The sequence below is a fragment of the Solea solea genome, chromosome 8 (genome assembly GCF_958295425.1).
Source record: "Solea solea chromosome 8, fSolSol10.1, whole genome shotgun sequence".
In the NCBI taxonomy this organism is placed as follows: Eukaryota; Metazoa; Chordata; class Actinopteri; order Pleuronectiformes; family Soleidae; genus Solea; species Solea solea.
Window position 1 is genome coordinate 8,279,955 of NC_081141.1, and position 16,026 is coordinate 8,295,980.

The following is a 16,026-nucleotide window of genomic DNA, read 5'->3' on the forward strand; positions in this document are numbered from 1 at the left end:
AACTTTCATTGGAACCCATCCATCCCCCCACAAAGGTGTGATGGTACGGCCAACAATGATGTTTCGAGGCATAGACTTGGATGCAGTGGGCTCGACAATCACTGTGCTACCCAGTGACATGGGAGCATTTTTGGGTAGTCTACAGCAAACTAGATGTTCTTGTCTCGCCAGTAGGGTGATTGACTGCTCGAGTTTCACCGTCCCGATCTTCTCCGGGAGCTCCTCTCCTCTCCACCGGGATGAGTTTGCTATTAGGTCAAGAAATTGCTCACATTCTGGGAGGAGATTGCCACTGGAGACCAGACACCAGTAGTCACTGGTTATTTTCAATTGATACATGAGAAATCTGATCACGTTCGTGCCTACAATCAAATCCTCCCGTTGTCCAGGCACCACAAGAACAGGCACTATACAACTCTCTCCATACAGTTTCATTTCCACTTCATACATGCACTTGGGCTTACTTAATGTCCCTCCACAGCCTACTAGCACAATCTCCTGAGTCAAAGGGATGGGTTGGGAAAGTGCATTTTCACACAACATTTTCTGCTCTACTTGTTCACTGAGCGTACAGGCCATGGAACCTGAATCAAGCATCCCTTGCACCTGGAAAGTGTTATTCATGGCAACAGGGGTGTAAAACAATTCATCAAAAGGCCCCACTCTCTGTGTGTTTTGCACTACTACCTTAGCACCAGCAGGTGCTGCTGCACATGCTTTTATATAGTGCTTTTCTGCATCATCACTGACGAGGGTTTCTCTTTTTTTATTGTGCCCGCATATCCCCTCACTAAATGCGGGTCAGTTAGTTTAAAGGCTGGGTGTTCTGTGGCGAGGACGTGCACTGACTTTGACTGGGCAGGCGATTAGGACAGTTTCTCTTGATATGATTTGGCTCAAAGCATGCTAAGCATAGGCATTTTTGCCTGCAATATGCGAGAGTGGAGTGCTCTGAAGACTTGCATACTCTGCGGGGTTGATGCTGAAACCGATCAAAAGAGGCTGGTTTGGACACGGCTTGATTATTCTGTGACAGTGCTCGGTCAAAGAGATTGACTAGAGTTTTCAGGCAGTTGTCATTACAAGAGGGTTTGAATGCTGCACTGTTCTCACTCTCTACAGGTGGCTCTACTATATGGCAGACTGTTGCTGAGTCGTCTGGTGCAGGAGTCTGAACATGAACGGTCACCGATCTAGGGCACATCCAGACGGACAACAGACTCCACGTGGCGACCAACCACCCCGCTCCGCCGGCCGGACTGGCGCCCCACCGATCGCCTCCCGAGCAGCCTCAATACCCCAGGGAGGGAGTGGGAGAGCCCATGGAGCTGGGGCGGACGAGGCTGACAGCAGAGGAGCGACGGCGACGACAGCAGGAGGGTCGGTGCTTTTACTGCGGGGAGTCAGGCCATCTCGTCATTGCCTGCCCAGCTAAACGACCAGCAGTGGTGAGTCAATTTACGGTTTCGAACCGCGTAGACTCACATCCGTCATCATCAAGCACGCCACCAGCTATGATCTAGAAGCACTCATAGACTCAGGAGCTGATGAAAGCCTCATGAATTGGGATTTGGCAACAAAAATAGGACTTAAAACCCAGATCCTGGCCAGGCCTATCAAAGCCAGCGCACTTAACGGCAAATAACTTTTTGTGATCACTCACTCCACAGAATCTCTCGAACTATGCATAGGGGGGCACACTGAAGCCATGAACTTTTACTTATTTAAATCCCCATCTCAATCATTGATCCTAGGACTTTCATGGTTGTGCAGGCATAACCCCCAGGTGGACTGGAGATCAGGGACCATCATGGGGTGGGGGGAGAACTGTAAAGACCACCAGAGCAAGACCCAGCCTCAGGGTGGGGATGTCACATGTATTAACCATGTCTCTGTCCCCCCTGCCTGAGCAGGGGGGACAGAGACATGTCGACAGAGCCATGTCGCTTCCCCCTCACAGATGATTCCCGGTTCCACCATTCCAAAAGGGCGCCTGTACTCAATTTCTGGCCCAGAGAGAGCGGCTATGAGGGACTACATAGACACTTCACTCAAGGCGGGTCTCATCCGTCCCTCCTCATCAGCTGCAGGAGCCAGGTTCTTCTTTGTGGGCAAGAAGGACGGGTCTCTAAGACCCTGTATAGATTACAGCCCTCTAAACGCTATCACCATCAAGAACTGCTATCCTCTGTCCCTCATGTCCTCTGTATTTGACCAGCTACAGCAGGCCAAGATTTTTACTAAACTGGACTTGCGTAACGCCTACCACCTAGTCAGAATCAGGGAGGGGGACGAGTGGAAGACGGGTTTTAACACCCCTGTAGGACACTACGAGTATCTAGTCATGCCCTTCGGACTCACTAATGCCCCCGCTTTTCAAGCCTGATAAATGACGTCCTTAGGGACTTTCTCGACCATTTTGTTTATGTTTATTTAGATGATATTCTAATCTACTCCCCCGACCTAGACACCCACAGAGAACATGTAACCAAAGTTCTTAAGAGACTATTAGAGAACAAGCTCTATGTCAAGGCTGAAAAGAGTCAGTTCCATGCCGACATCATCTCCTTCCTGGGCTTCATTGTAGCCCCTGGAAGAGTGCAGATGGACCCGGCTAAAGTTAGCGCTGTGGCTGAGTGGCCCACGCCTAATAGCCCCAAGAAGGTTCAGCAATTCCTTGGATTTGCTAACTTCTACAGGCGGTTTATCAGAAGCTTTAGCGCAATAGCTGCCCCGTTGCATGGACATACCTCCCCACAGGTGAGGTTCCACTGGTCTCCAGCAGCGGAGGTGGCGTTCCAGAGCCTCAAACGGCGATCACCACAGCGCCCATACTGACCATGCCAGACCCCCGTCGACAGTTCGTTGTGGAGGTAGACGCATCCAACGAGGGGATCGGGGCAGTCCTCTCGCAGCGGTCTGAACAAGATGGGAAGATGCACCCGTGCGCCTTTCTATCACGCCGATTATCGGCGGAGCGCAACTACGACGCCGGCAACCGGGAGCTGCTGGCGGTCAAGGTGGCATTGGAAGAGTGGCATCACTTACGACTATGGAGGGCATAATTTGCCATGGCATGGATATGAACAAGAAAAGCCAGTGGTACAATTTACTTTCATCTAATTCAGTATTTTGTTTAAATGAATAAAGTTGATTGCAAAGAATTTGAGAGGGGTCTAGCTGAAGACCTGCACTGTCAGGACCCTTCGTTGCAGACCTGCACTGTGAGGTCTCCTGCACTGTCAGGACCGGAAGTTGATTCGAAGCCTTTCAAAATAAAAGCGACCATACCGGAAGCATATATTCAAAATAAAAGCGAGCATACTTGAAGCACGTATTTTTCGTTCCCCATGTGAAGTGTGAAGACGACGAGGTGAGTAAGAGTCAAGTGACAACAACTTTTCGTCATACGAAGAAACAGAAACAGTCTTTATTCACTAGAACGTTATGTTGCACACTATATATTGTCCTGTAAAGTTATATTAATTTGAAAGAATTGGGTTTTGGACTTTTGGGTAGTTTTCAGCGTTGTTATCGTATGATAGTGCTCACTTAAATGTGCCATTTTCCTACTCAAAGACCAAGAAAACTGAGTTATATCATATCATTTTTATATAATTTTGTTTTACTTATAACGACATTATTTGTCTCTTACAGATGCATATTTTGATCTTAACTACCGGCACTACGCCGAAAGTTGAACGCTGCACGTCATGCTGCAGGCAATTTCACTGCCCCCTGTGCCTAAAAGTGAAACCTACAAAGTTGCAGAGCCACTTAGAGGCACACACTAAAGGTGGCATTTTATTTAAAGGTAAGCACAATGTATTTGTCTGTGTGTTTGTACACCTCACTTTTCTGTGTGTCTTACTATTCTGAAATTATGTTAATGAGGTACAGTTTTAGACAGTCACTTTCAAAAATGAAAAGTTTGGAATCAGATTCTCTGCTCTGCAAGTCAAAATGTATGTGTTATGTGAGCCAAATCAATAGCAGAAAATTAAAAGTTAAGTGAAAAGTTGAAAACTTTAGAATGTTGCTGATATTGTGTGTGTGTGTGTGTGTGTGTGTGTGTGTGTCTGTGTGTTTGCACTTGCACCCAGAAAGAGAGTATAAACAGTATTTATAGTGTGTACTTACTTATTTGTCATTGGTCCCTAACTAAGACGTTGTTTTTTTTGCATGGTTTTATTCTTGATAAAATTATCTGCAAGATGTGGGTTGAACTGCAGAGATCTCAGTTCCATGTTGTTGAATTTTGTAAGATGACCTTTCATGCTCTGACAAAAAAGCTGACACATTTTTTTTTTCTTTAGACCAGTGCGGTGGTCAAAGTGGTGGATCACTGCAAAAAAGCAGCGGAATGGGTGCAGGCGAATCAACACTTGTTTGCAGCCAGAGTGGAGATGCCTCATATTTTGAACATGAACAGCACCCAAACTGAGGAGGCTGCGCAGGAAATGGGAAAGCTGTTTGACACTGTCTGAATGAGGAAGAGAAATAATTAATTCTTGAGCCTTTTAAATTTATTTTTTACCAGATTGAAGATATGTGGCTCTTCTGTGAAGAGAGTGTAGATGCATTATGCCATCACACATTAAGGTGTATTTACAGAGATGTATTGTTTCAATATGAATTTATAGTGCAGACTAAACTAACAGCTGTCCTTTTTGTGAATTATATTAAATTAAAATACTGGCGTAAAATAATGCATGTTTTGAGTAGGCTAATAATGTTTATAGGGGATCATAACAATAGCTGTACATCTAGTTTGCACTGATTATCTGTAGAATAACCCTAGAAGTGGTCATAACGTTTTGTATTTTCTTTTTTTTATATATAATATTTTGTTAGTTTTTTATCTTGACATTTTCCTGAGTTTTTGTTCACCTTATACAGTTGAACTGGAAAGATATACAGTTTTTTTTAAATCTCTTTCATTAAACACATGGATACACATAAACATATTTACATTGTAAACATAAAATAAAGATTCAAGAAACATTGGGAACGAAACATACGTGCTTCCGGTATGCTCGCTTTTATTTTGAAAGGCTTCGAATCAACTTCCGGTCCTGACAGTGCAGGGGACCTCACAGGGCAGGTTTGCAACGAAGGGTCCTGACAGTGCAGGTCTGCAGCTAGACTGTCTTGAAGAATTTCAATATTCTCTGCAGACCCTCGTGGTTCAATCTCCTCATCGCTGCATGTGCTTCTTTACATAATGTCAATTCACAACAAGGAGTCATGGAGTGATATATAGCTATGCTAATACAGTTTATTATCAGCATATGGGGGAGCAGTAGCAGTAACATGCAGGGTGCTCTGTGATGACATATCCAGTCGCTGCAGACACTTACAAACTGAGCTTCACATGTATGGTTTGTCTTGGTGATGTGACCTGTGAATCTTACTGCTACTGTATATAACAAAGCAGATATCACTGTGTCTGCAGTCATGGTTTAAGAGGACTTTGTGCATGAAGACCGAGTACGTCTTCTCTGTTACAAGCTGTAGGATGACTAATGACCATCATCATGTGTGCGTGCGTTTCTTCATTCATGGTTTAAGAGGTCATGCACTGGTATGCGAGACCCTCTTTGTCAACCATACGTGACAAACAGCAACTGTTTGACCTTTGCTAGTATTTGTGTGTCTGCGTTCATGGTTTAAGAGGACATCGATTGGTAGACAAAGATACACTGGTTTTGAGTAAAATACAGTTTCTCTCACAAGAACTTTGCATGATTTCACATGTATACAACCATGTCACATGTAGGTTATGACTCTCAGATGACTGTTTGTCTTTTTTCACCCTGTATTTCTGTCTTCACATACCCTCACAGCTACAGCCACTGTTCTTGATGATCTCCCTTCTCCCACTGACCACCCAGAAGAGGTTTATCATACACTCGTAACCTGACCTAGATATATACATGTAGGTTGTATGATTTTCCCTGTATGTGACTAAGCAAAAGGCTGTAGAATGAACATCACTATTTATTTTAGGTCATAGTTTAAGTGCACATTAATTAGTAAATGAGGATGCAGTAAACAGAATACACTGTTACTGAGTTAGAGGCTCATAAATGATCATATTGTGGGTGTGTGTTTCTTGATTCATGGTTTAAGAGGACATGCGCTGGTATTCGAAAACCTCTTTGTCAACTGTACGTGACAAACAGCAAAGCCGTTTGACCTTTGCTAGTATTTGTGTGTCTGTGTTCATGGTTTAAGAGGACATCGATTGGTAGACAAAGATACACCGGTTTTGAGTAAAATACAGTTTATCTCACAAGAACATGGCATGATTTCACATGTATATACCATGTAGGTTATGCAGAAATATCTGAATCATCTGAATATCAGAATCATCTGTTTGACTGTGGCAGAAGAGGTTTGTCATACACTCATAGCCAGAACTTCATATGTATTTGTGACCAAAATCTTTGTATTATTTGGAGGACGGAGGCAGTTGTTGAATGAACATCACTGAACATTACTGTGTATCTGAGGTCATGGTTTAAGAGGTCATCAACTGAAAAAAGTCGTGAACTGACATTTAGGACTGAATTTGTTTTAGTTGTATAGTATTTATGACTGTGTCACATATTTGTTATTGTAGTGGTATGCTCCTGTCACATAGGTGATGGACACATGTGTTTAAGCAAACTGTAGTGTATCACATAAGAACTTGGGATCACTTGAGCTATTAAGTGTTTGAAATTTTGGACATACTGTACATTACTGCTAGAATGCTAATTTTCTGTTAATGCTTACTTTGAGATTTGCACTCCAGCATTATTTTTTCTTTTCCTTCATAAATTATAGATTATACCAGTAAAATGCTGTGTTGTTTTTCCAGTTTCCACTTAGTTGAGGCTGTATTAAATTCATTGATAACTGACTCAAATTACCACTTTTTCTGCAGGGGATTATTGTTGATGGTAATTTGCCGGCCAAGAGGCCAAGAGGTCACAATGATGGTAATATAATATCTTTAAATTGCAGTTACTGTCCAAATCTTTAAGAGCAGAATTAACTTTTAATTAAATTTTATTTATTACTTTTTACATATAAGGGGCCACACGGTGGTGTAGTGGTTAGCACTCTCGCCTTGCAGCGAGAAGACCCGGGTTCGAGCCCCGGTTGGAACAAGGGCCTTTCTGCATGGAGTTTGCATGTTCTCCCCGTGTGTGCGTGGGTTCTCTCCGGGTTCTCCGGCTTCCTCCCACAGTCCAAAAACATGCAATGTGGGGATAGGTAAATTGGACACTCTAAATTGACCATAGGAGTGAGTGTGAGAGTGAATGGTTGTTTGTCTCTGTCTATCTGTGGCCCTGCGATGGACTGGCGAACTGTCCAGGGTGTACCCCGCTTATCGCCCGATGTAGCTGAGATTGGCACAGCACCCCCCGCGACCCTCTGGTGGAGGATAAAGCGGTAGATGATGACTGACTGACTGACTTTTTACATATAATTTTCAGCATGCAAGACACACAAGTTTGTGCAAGAAGAGATATCCTCATTGGAAAAATGCTCAGTTTGCTATGGACCATTTGCTCCCCTTAAGTGGACGGGTCTAAGATGTAGAGGTTGGTTAAAATATTCTTACAAATTAATATATTTTGCTATGTCCATTAAAACATATTTAGTTATACATCACAGTATTTGCTACATTTGGCTAGTTGGAAAGTTGTAGCATGATTTGGTAACTTCTCTTTTCTTACAGCATGAGTTAGTGTATCTTTTGTCATTCAATTTTCTTTTTCACAAATGGGTTTTGGTTACTGTGAACCTATACTATGATATTAACACTTAACTGTCAAGAAGACCTGTCAACTGACAAGAAGAATTTTGTGGAGCGGGATGGCTTAGTCAGCCATGAAGAAATGGGCTTGAATATGAACGGAAGCTGTGCCACTATTTTGAGCGTGTGGAACTACAAGGAATAAGGGGGAGAAAGGTAGCAGTGCTCCTTACATCTGACATGGTGAATGCCCTCAGTTTGTTGCTTGAGAAGAGAAGGGAATGTTGTGTGCCTGAATACAATCAGTACTTGTTTGCTGTGCCGAACTGTCTCTCTTACTACAGAGGGCATCAGAGTCTCAGAAGGTTGGCAGAAGAATGTGGTGCAAAGAAGCCAGATTATTTGCGATCCATGCAACTGTAACCACTTCTCAAATCCTAAACTTGAAGAATAATGAACTCGACCAACTAGTTGACTTCTTGGGACATGACATAGGCATTTTTACAGACTGTCAAGCCCACCATACAAAATGCTGCTTCTTGCACTGGAAAAGGGGAACCTTCAATAACTTAAAGGCAAATCTCTAGACTAAATTGATTATATTTCAATGATGTTAACTTGAGGAGGCATGATAGTCATTGGTCAGACTGTAACAATGTATTAATGATTTCAATTGAATTGACTCGATTAGAAAATTATTTGCCAACTATTATGGTAAGCAGTTTCTGATTTTTCAGCTTAAATGTGAAATTTTATGGTTTCTTTGCTCCATATAACAAATGTATTTTCATTTAAACTGAATCACTTTGGACTTTAGAGAACATCATGATTTGATGTTTGGAAAACACTGGTTAAGATTTTTTCGACATTCTGGCATGTAATAGACCAAATAGAAAATATTTTATATTTTAATATAAAAAAAAAGTTCTTAATTCTGTACAGATGTCACAGAGGATGGTGACGAGGATGAGAGTGAGGATGAGGAAACTAATGTGGCAAATGAATCATCATGCAGTGATGATGTTCCTTATGAAATAAATGGTATGTATTTTGAATAAAGTCACGAGAATGATAGACAACAAGCCTTGTAGAGTATGTGGATATATAATGGAGGGATATACACCATCTCTTAGATATTTGCTCATTTATAGCATCTGCATTTTCTGATAGACTGTTATTCAGGATATTCCTTTTCATTTGTCTCCTTGTGTCTTTAATACATTCAAGAAACACAAGGTGGTTCTTCAATCAAGAAACCAAGAGTGAATGGTACGGTCAAGTTGGATTTAATGTGCAAGTTGTATGTAATATATGGAGATCAGAGGTTGCGCTAGACTTTTTCGTTGTCTGTCATTTTAACTGACAGGGTCATAAAAATCCCGTCATAATCAATTTTTACCGGTCACTTTAAATGATAATAATGACATATTCAATTGCATTGTTCATATTGCAGTGGAATATGAACAGTTAACCTGTGGCCTAAACGGACAGTCTCACACCTTCCTCCTGGTCCACATGGACTTAAATCGCGTGCCTGCTTGCGCGTAGTTGCGTGTGGTAGGAAATCCCGCAACATGCGCTCCTTCTGCACCAGTGGATCAGCTGCACCGGTCACAGACGCGCTCCAAAGCCTCCTGTCCATAGCTCTTTAACACGCTGTCAGCACTACAAGGATAGCGAGATGCATTGAGTACGGTGTCCAGGTCAGAAATTATGCTCAGATTCTCCGATGGGAATCTTTATTTTGTCGCACAACATTTTCCTATCCGCCCTCCTCAGCCAGGAGAACTCCCGCTCCCACTGAACTCGCCAAACCTCCTTACTGCCGCTTCCTCGCTCCGCTGAGGCCAAGGGCTGAGTTTGTCCTTCATCTGCATCTATCCCTCTTTTTTCACCTCTTTTATCAACATAGTTTTTAGGGGTGTGAATTGCAATCTGTCAAAATGACGGATGGCTCTCAGATTTTTCCGTCACCGTTTAAAAAAAACGGTCAATGACGGAAAATATTCGGTTAACGCGACCCCTGATGGAGATATAACCTTTGGTCCATATCAGCCCTATATTTTATCTGAACGGTGATATATATTTTTATTTTTTTGTTGATAACAAAAACAATCAAAACCATGTGGGTTTAATTCAGAGGTCAAACTCACAATCACTACCTGGTGTGTGTGCAAATAAAACAAACTCAAATAAAACAGGAGTTACCCTACTAATTTAAATGACCCAAAATAAATACAGTCCAAGTACAATTTGAACTACAGTTTGAAATGGTAACTTATTCTGAGAAGTTATTTGTATGCACTAATTGTAGCCAACCATACTAACAATCGGGTTTTTTTTCCAGTGGTTAGCAGGCATCACATGCTGAGACTAAAGTGGACCAAAACAGAAGTAAGCACAGTGATGAGACACTTCAGTGGTCACATTAGCAAAGGCAACTTGGCGTCCAAGAAAGAATGTGAGGTCTGTAAAAAAGCACAACATCCAACACTGAAGAAAAGAACAATCAAGAATATCATGGACTTTGGTTGTTGGTTGTGAGTGAGAGAGAGAGGAGTGTGTGTGCATGCATGCTTGCATTGAGCGAGTGAGAGAGGTGTGTATGTGCGCATGCTCACATTGCGTGAGAGAGAGAGTAGTGTGTGTGCATGCTCGCATTGAGAGAGAGAGGTGTGTGTGTGCATGCTCGCATTGAGAGAGAGAGAGATGTGTGTGTGCGTGCTCGCATTGAGAGAGAGGTGTGTGTGCTTGCATTGAGAGAGAGAGAGGTGTGTGTGCGTGCTCGCATTGAGAGAGAGAGAGAGAGGAGTGTGTGTGCGTGCTTGCATTGAGAGAGAGAGAGAGAGGAGTGTGTGTGCGTGCTTGCATTGAGAGAGAGAGAGAGTAGTGTGTGTGCATGCTCGCATTGAGAAAGATACACAGGCGAGTAGAGCCATTAGACCACGAGAGGTGGATACAGTCACATACAGCAGCAGTTTATGCAGCTCGCCGCTCAACGCTGGCGATCAGCGGTGACGATCAGCGGTGCTGTCCCTAAGTGTTTTTAACTGATTTACAGTTCAGCACTGTTTGGCTTGCAAGAACAGTGGCACTCTCGCTGTTTTCCGCACATGCTGCCATGTTGATATTGTCAGAAAACTAGTGGAGGGAGGGGGAAAGGAATGGAGCGGAGGGAACAGGAGCTGAGTGAGTGAGTGCAGTAACAAGGACAAATCAGAAACCCCCTGGAAGAAGTGGGCGTGTGTTTGCCTGGGTCTCATTTGCATGTAAAGGGACCAGGCACAAAAACGAGCATTCTGAAAGGGGCAGGTTTAGCAGGGTTATTGAACTGCTATGGTGCTTCATCCTTATGGTATTTGACCAACAGACATGTTCATTAGGACACCAGGGAACTATTTTAACTTGGGAAATAGGGTATAATATGTCCACTTTAAGTAAACAGTTTAAACACAGCGCCCCCAGAGGTCAAAGGTCACCATTTTTTGTGGTATCCCCAGGATGATGTCATGAATCTATGTACCAAGTTTGGTTAAATATGTTAAAGGCTTGCAGAGAAATTGGCTTACTTCCTGTTTGGTGACCTCAACGTCATGTTTGATTGGCTGCCACGGCCAAGTGCCTTTGAATTTCAAGATGTTGAATGCATTCGTGTGGCATGGTCTGAAGATCATCTGAACGATGTTTTGAGAAGATTACACAAAATGTGTGACAAGAGAAGCCTTTAAAAGGTTATGGATCAAATCAAAGATGGCAGAAAATCAAATATGGCCGAAAAAAACATTAAGGATGCGTTGAACTCGGCTTGGCCCAAGGGTTCCAGTGATACATCGTTTGTGAAAAACGGATGAACAAGTCAAAAGTTAATGTACATACATGCATGTCCAACTCTGTCCTGTTGGTGGCGCTAGAGCTCTCGAGCTTGCGTTGCTTACAAAGTATCACCACTTGAACCCAAGTAACAGGTGGTCTGCTGTTAAATTATTACAATATTGGGGAATTATTACATTATCAGGACCTGCGAAATGAAGGATAACCTGATAATGTAATAACCTCCGGTTAATGTAATACTTTATTACATTATTGGTAAAAAGTGTATTACATTATTGGGAAATGCACTTTATTACATTATCGGAAAGTTATTACATTATCAGGTTTTATTACATTTTCAAAGGACTCAAGTGCAAATTTTTATTACATTATCGGGGTTATTACATTATCAGGGATTTATTACATTATCAGGTTCTACAGACATAATTTGTGAAGTCGGTCATTTGTCACATATTGAGTTTATACATGTTCTGAAAGTGAAATAATTTATTTAATTTTGGATGAGTCTTCTGGGGCTCAAATCAAAATTTTTGACATGACTTTCAAGCTGATAGGATGAAGTAAAATTTGTGAAAATATGTGACCCTATATATACCACTGAAAAACATGTTGACCTCCGAAATCATATATGCCATATGTGCGTGCGTGCGTGCGTGCGTGCATGCATGTGTTCTTACCGGAATTTTGGCTGCGATCCGGCAGTGAGCGAGTTTTCCTCCTCAGAGGAGCTGCAGACTTTCCCAACTCCTCCTTCAGAATGATTTTACCCAGATTAGACTGAATCTGGGAGAAAATGAGTTGTTAGTATCATGCTTACAATATTCCCTTAAGGCTTTTTTGTTTTACCTATTTTATTCACTTTTATAATATATTAATGATAGACTTAATGCATCTCCAAATATTAATCTTCAAATGTATGCTGTATGCTGTAATTTTCAGCAAAGTCTCTCCAAGTTGCAGCTATACTCCTCCCTCCTGCATTAAATACACTGTGTTCTCTTATTTAATCTGCCTGCCAACAAATAAATAGACAAACTCAAAAGAAACTAAAAACTTTGTGTATTGTAACTAACATGTTAGTTAGAGGTGAGGAGGTATTTAAGTACATATACATGAAAAACAACAAGGTCAAATTCCACAGACTTTTAGACAAATTAGGCCCAGACCATGTCCGGCATTGACCTCTGCTATAGTGTTTTTCACCTATTGAGTTTTGTTTTATTAACTGGTCATTTAGAGGTGAGTCAACAAAAAGTAATTTGCACAATTTCCTGAGTTTTTGACTGTCTCTTTTATTACAGCCCTGCCCTGCAACCTCTAAGGCTCACAGTAGTATTAACACCAGAGCCACCACCAGAGGGAGCTTTGAGTTGCAATTCAACAATCTGTTGATAATAATAAGGGAGTATTGTACTAGTACAAAATTACATTTTTACTGTGTAAGACTCACCTTGATTTATGTTTCTCTATCCCTGTGTGTATTTTATCTGTGTTTCTAGTGTTTACTTGTTATATTACTTTTTGTGACCTACCGTGGATGTAAGTTCACATTCTTACTAAAATCTGGCATATTTACATCTTGTATTGGTGGCTATATTTATACTGTATAATGTTGCCTCCTTTAACTTTCACCTTACATCTTGTATTTAATGATTAAATGTACATTATTATAATGTTAATTCAATAATGTGTTCTCTTAAACTGAAATAAACCAATGAATAACTACAATGTAGGTGTGAGTGTGGATGGTTTGTCTCTATGTCTCCCTGTGATGGACTGGAGACCTGTCCTTTCACCCAATGACAGAGCTCTGGGACTGGCACCAACAACCCCCATGACCCTCATGTGGAGGATAAAGTGGTAGAAGAGGATGTATGTATGGATGGATGGATGGATGAATGGATTTATAGTTATTACTGAAACAGTTACAAGCTGTGCTGATCATCTCATACCTTGTTGAGTTCTTGTTTCTGGAGAGTTCTGAGTCCCCACAGCTCATCATCCAGCTCCCCATGCTTCCCCTCATCTTCATCACTCTGCCCCTTCTTTCCCAACTCCTTCTCTAGAGGAGCAGAGAAAAGAGGAAAGGAAAGTAGGAAGGAAGGAGAACAGTCTGTTTGATCCAGGACTGGAAAATGTGTTGTCAAAATAAAAAAATAAAATACAAATAAAAGTGTGTGTGTGTGTGCGTGCGTGCGCGTGTGTGTATTGTACCAATCACAGCCAAGGAGGGGGGGCATGGCCAATATTCAGTCTCTATCTTGGAGGGCAAGTTTGGGTCTGGAGGCTGAGCTGCTGGAAACTTAGACGACTCGATGATCAGATCTTCGATGTGTTTCCCCTGAGGTACAGCAGAGGGCGACACATCTGTGGACACACACAAATACACTTTGCAGCCATTTATGGAATTATATGTTACCTTCTTTCAGTTGTAATGGTCTAACATTGCCTGAGCATCAGCTGTTTTTTGTTCTGTGTGTTATCTTCTTACTCCGATTATGAAGATCATGTTACTGTTAAGTGATTTTTTTTAATTTTATGACATTACAACAGAATATTCTCAGTTCTGCCGTTCAAACACCAAGCTCCATGCTTGGTGTTTGACAGGAGCAATTTGGGGTTAAATGTCCTGCCTAGGGACACATGGAGATGCAGACTAGAGGAATGCCTGAATGACCCTGGATTTCATTTTAAACATTTTAAACAAAAGACTAGACATAATCCTCTGAAAAACTAAAAAAAAAAAAAAGACTGTGGATAGGACTCCACGTATACACTGTTACCATGTGACATGTAAAAACATAACAATTTCAGATGACATGTGAATAGTCACATGTCATCTGAAATTTTTTACAGCAGCTAAATACTTTTACAGCAGTTTAAATCATCAGCATAACAAACTGTACCTTTTTTATAGATGGGGGGCTTCTTATAAATGTTGTTACCATTTACTAAGAAAAAGAAAGAAAGAAAATGAGAAGATTGTGTAAATAAAATATTCACTGATCATTTATTTTGAAGACAGCTGCCAACGACAATATATATTTTTAATATTTAATTATGAATACTCAGCATCCACAACGCATTTTCATCTGGAATTTCCCCTTTTTCCTAATTTAATATTCAAACCTCAAAAGTGATCAAACAAACAACAACATTAAAGAATGAAATATATATTTCATATTATTTAATAAGCCATATTTACCTGGCCTGTGGAAGTGCTGCATGGTGCTCTTAGTACCAGAGGAGTATGTGTTTGATGTGTTTGGCGTTTGTGGCGTTTGTGGCGTTTGTGGTGTTGACGGTGTGTGTGAGCTGTGTGTTCTGCTGGTCTGGATGGAGGAACCAGGAGAGGAACCTCCAGGCGATCGAGTCTCCAGCCACTCCTTGGACAGGTTCTTGACACACACACAAAAACACAGGGATCAGAGGTCAGTTAGGCAGGAGGGAGGTCAGTGCGTTTCTCAAAGACAGCAGTAGAACATTCACAGTAATTTTTCTTACCTCTGGGGAGGGAGGAGGAGAGATGGACCGTGGTGACAAAGACCTCTGGTGGAAAGAAAAATATACACGCAACTTGAGGTCATATTTTACAGTGTCCATAATTGAATGTAAAATTACATAAAACAGAGAAATGAGATTAAAATTCTGAGGTGAAACTTAAAGTGCCGTCTGGTTTCCTTAAAAGTTGTATGTCAAACCAGATTTCAGTGTGCCCCAGGTTCCACAAAATTTCACAATGACAATGGTGGTTGATGTTAGTATTATAGCTAGGTTTGATGATTGATTTGACAACAGACCGATAACTTAGAATTACAAAACTTCAGCTGTAATTCTGGTCATATGTGAAGGTAGGCAGGTCAGTTAGTTACAGACAGGTAAACCATTCTAATCATTCCATGTGGTCTGAGTGAAATGATTAGTTGTGTTTATCACAGTATTGTGATGTCACCTCCAGCGGACTATAGCTGTAGTGTGGCTGGTAGATCATCAGGTCTGGTCTCTCTATATCCAGAATTGCTTTGTCTCTTGGCAAAGCTGCCAAGTCCTTGTAGCCAATAACCCCGTCCTCCACTCTGGCCTGAACAAGGGCAGCAGAGATTATAGATTACTGCCTCAAGATTAATCTGAAGGATAATATCTTGATCTGCCTGCGTGTCTCACCACGATAGCAGCAGCAGGGGATCCTGGGATGTTAGACCCTCTCAGCGACAACACACTGCCTGGAGACGTCTGAGCCAGCTGTAAACGCACATAAACAGTCAGAGGTCAACCACAAACTGATTATCAAATAAACAGAGGATTTCCATTGATTTACTCATTATCTCTTCTAAGTTTCAACTTACTAAAGTAACCCCCAGTTAAGAGTTTAAAATCTTTTTATTTATCTTTTTAATTATTCACTATTTTGAAAACTTTTATGAAAATTTGATGTGAAAAGAAAG

General features: G+C 41.5%; 1 protein-coding gene across 2 annotated transcripts in view; it reads right to left on the reverse strand.

Annotated features, from left to right (window-relative positions):
* Window positions 1-16,026, reverse strand: part of LOC131463757 (dematin-like) — a 50,911-nt gene that overhangs the window by 13,867 nt on the left and 21,018 nt on the right. For both annotated transcript variants that reach the window (XM_058635768.1, XM_058635767.1), the window contains exons 4-11: window positions 15,746-15,823; window positions 15,534-15,662; window positions 15,086-15,130; window positions 14,787-14,979; window positions 14,488-14,532; window positions 13,796-13,948; window positions 13,534-13,643; window positions 12,259-12,364 (exon numbers count right to left, since the gene is read on the reverse strand). In XM_058635768.1, coding sequence (XP_058491751.1) covers window positions 12,259-12,364; window positions 13,534-13,643; window positions 13,796-13,948; window positions 14,488-14,532; window positions 14,787-14,979; window positions 15,086-15,130; window positions 15,534-15,662; window positions 15,746-15,823 — 859 coding nt within the window. The remainder of the gene's footprint in view (window positions 1-12,258; window positions 12,365-13,533; window positions 13,644-13,795; window positions 13,949-14,487; window positions 14,533-14,786; window positions 14,980-15,085; window positions 15,131-15,533; window positions 15,663-15,745; window positions 15,824-16,026) is intronic.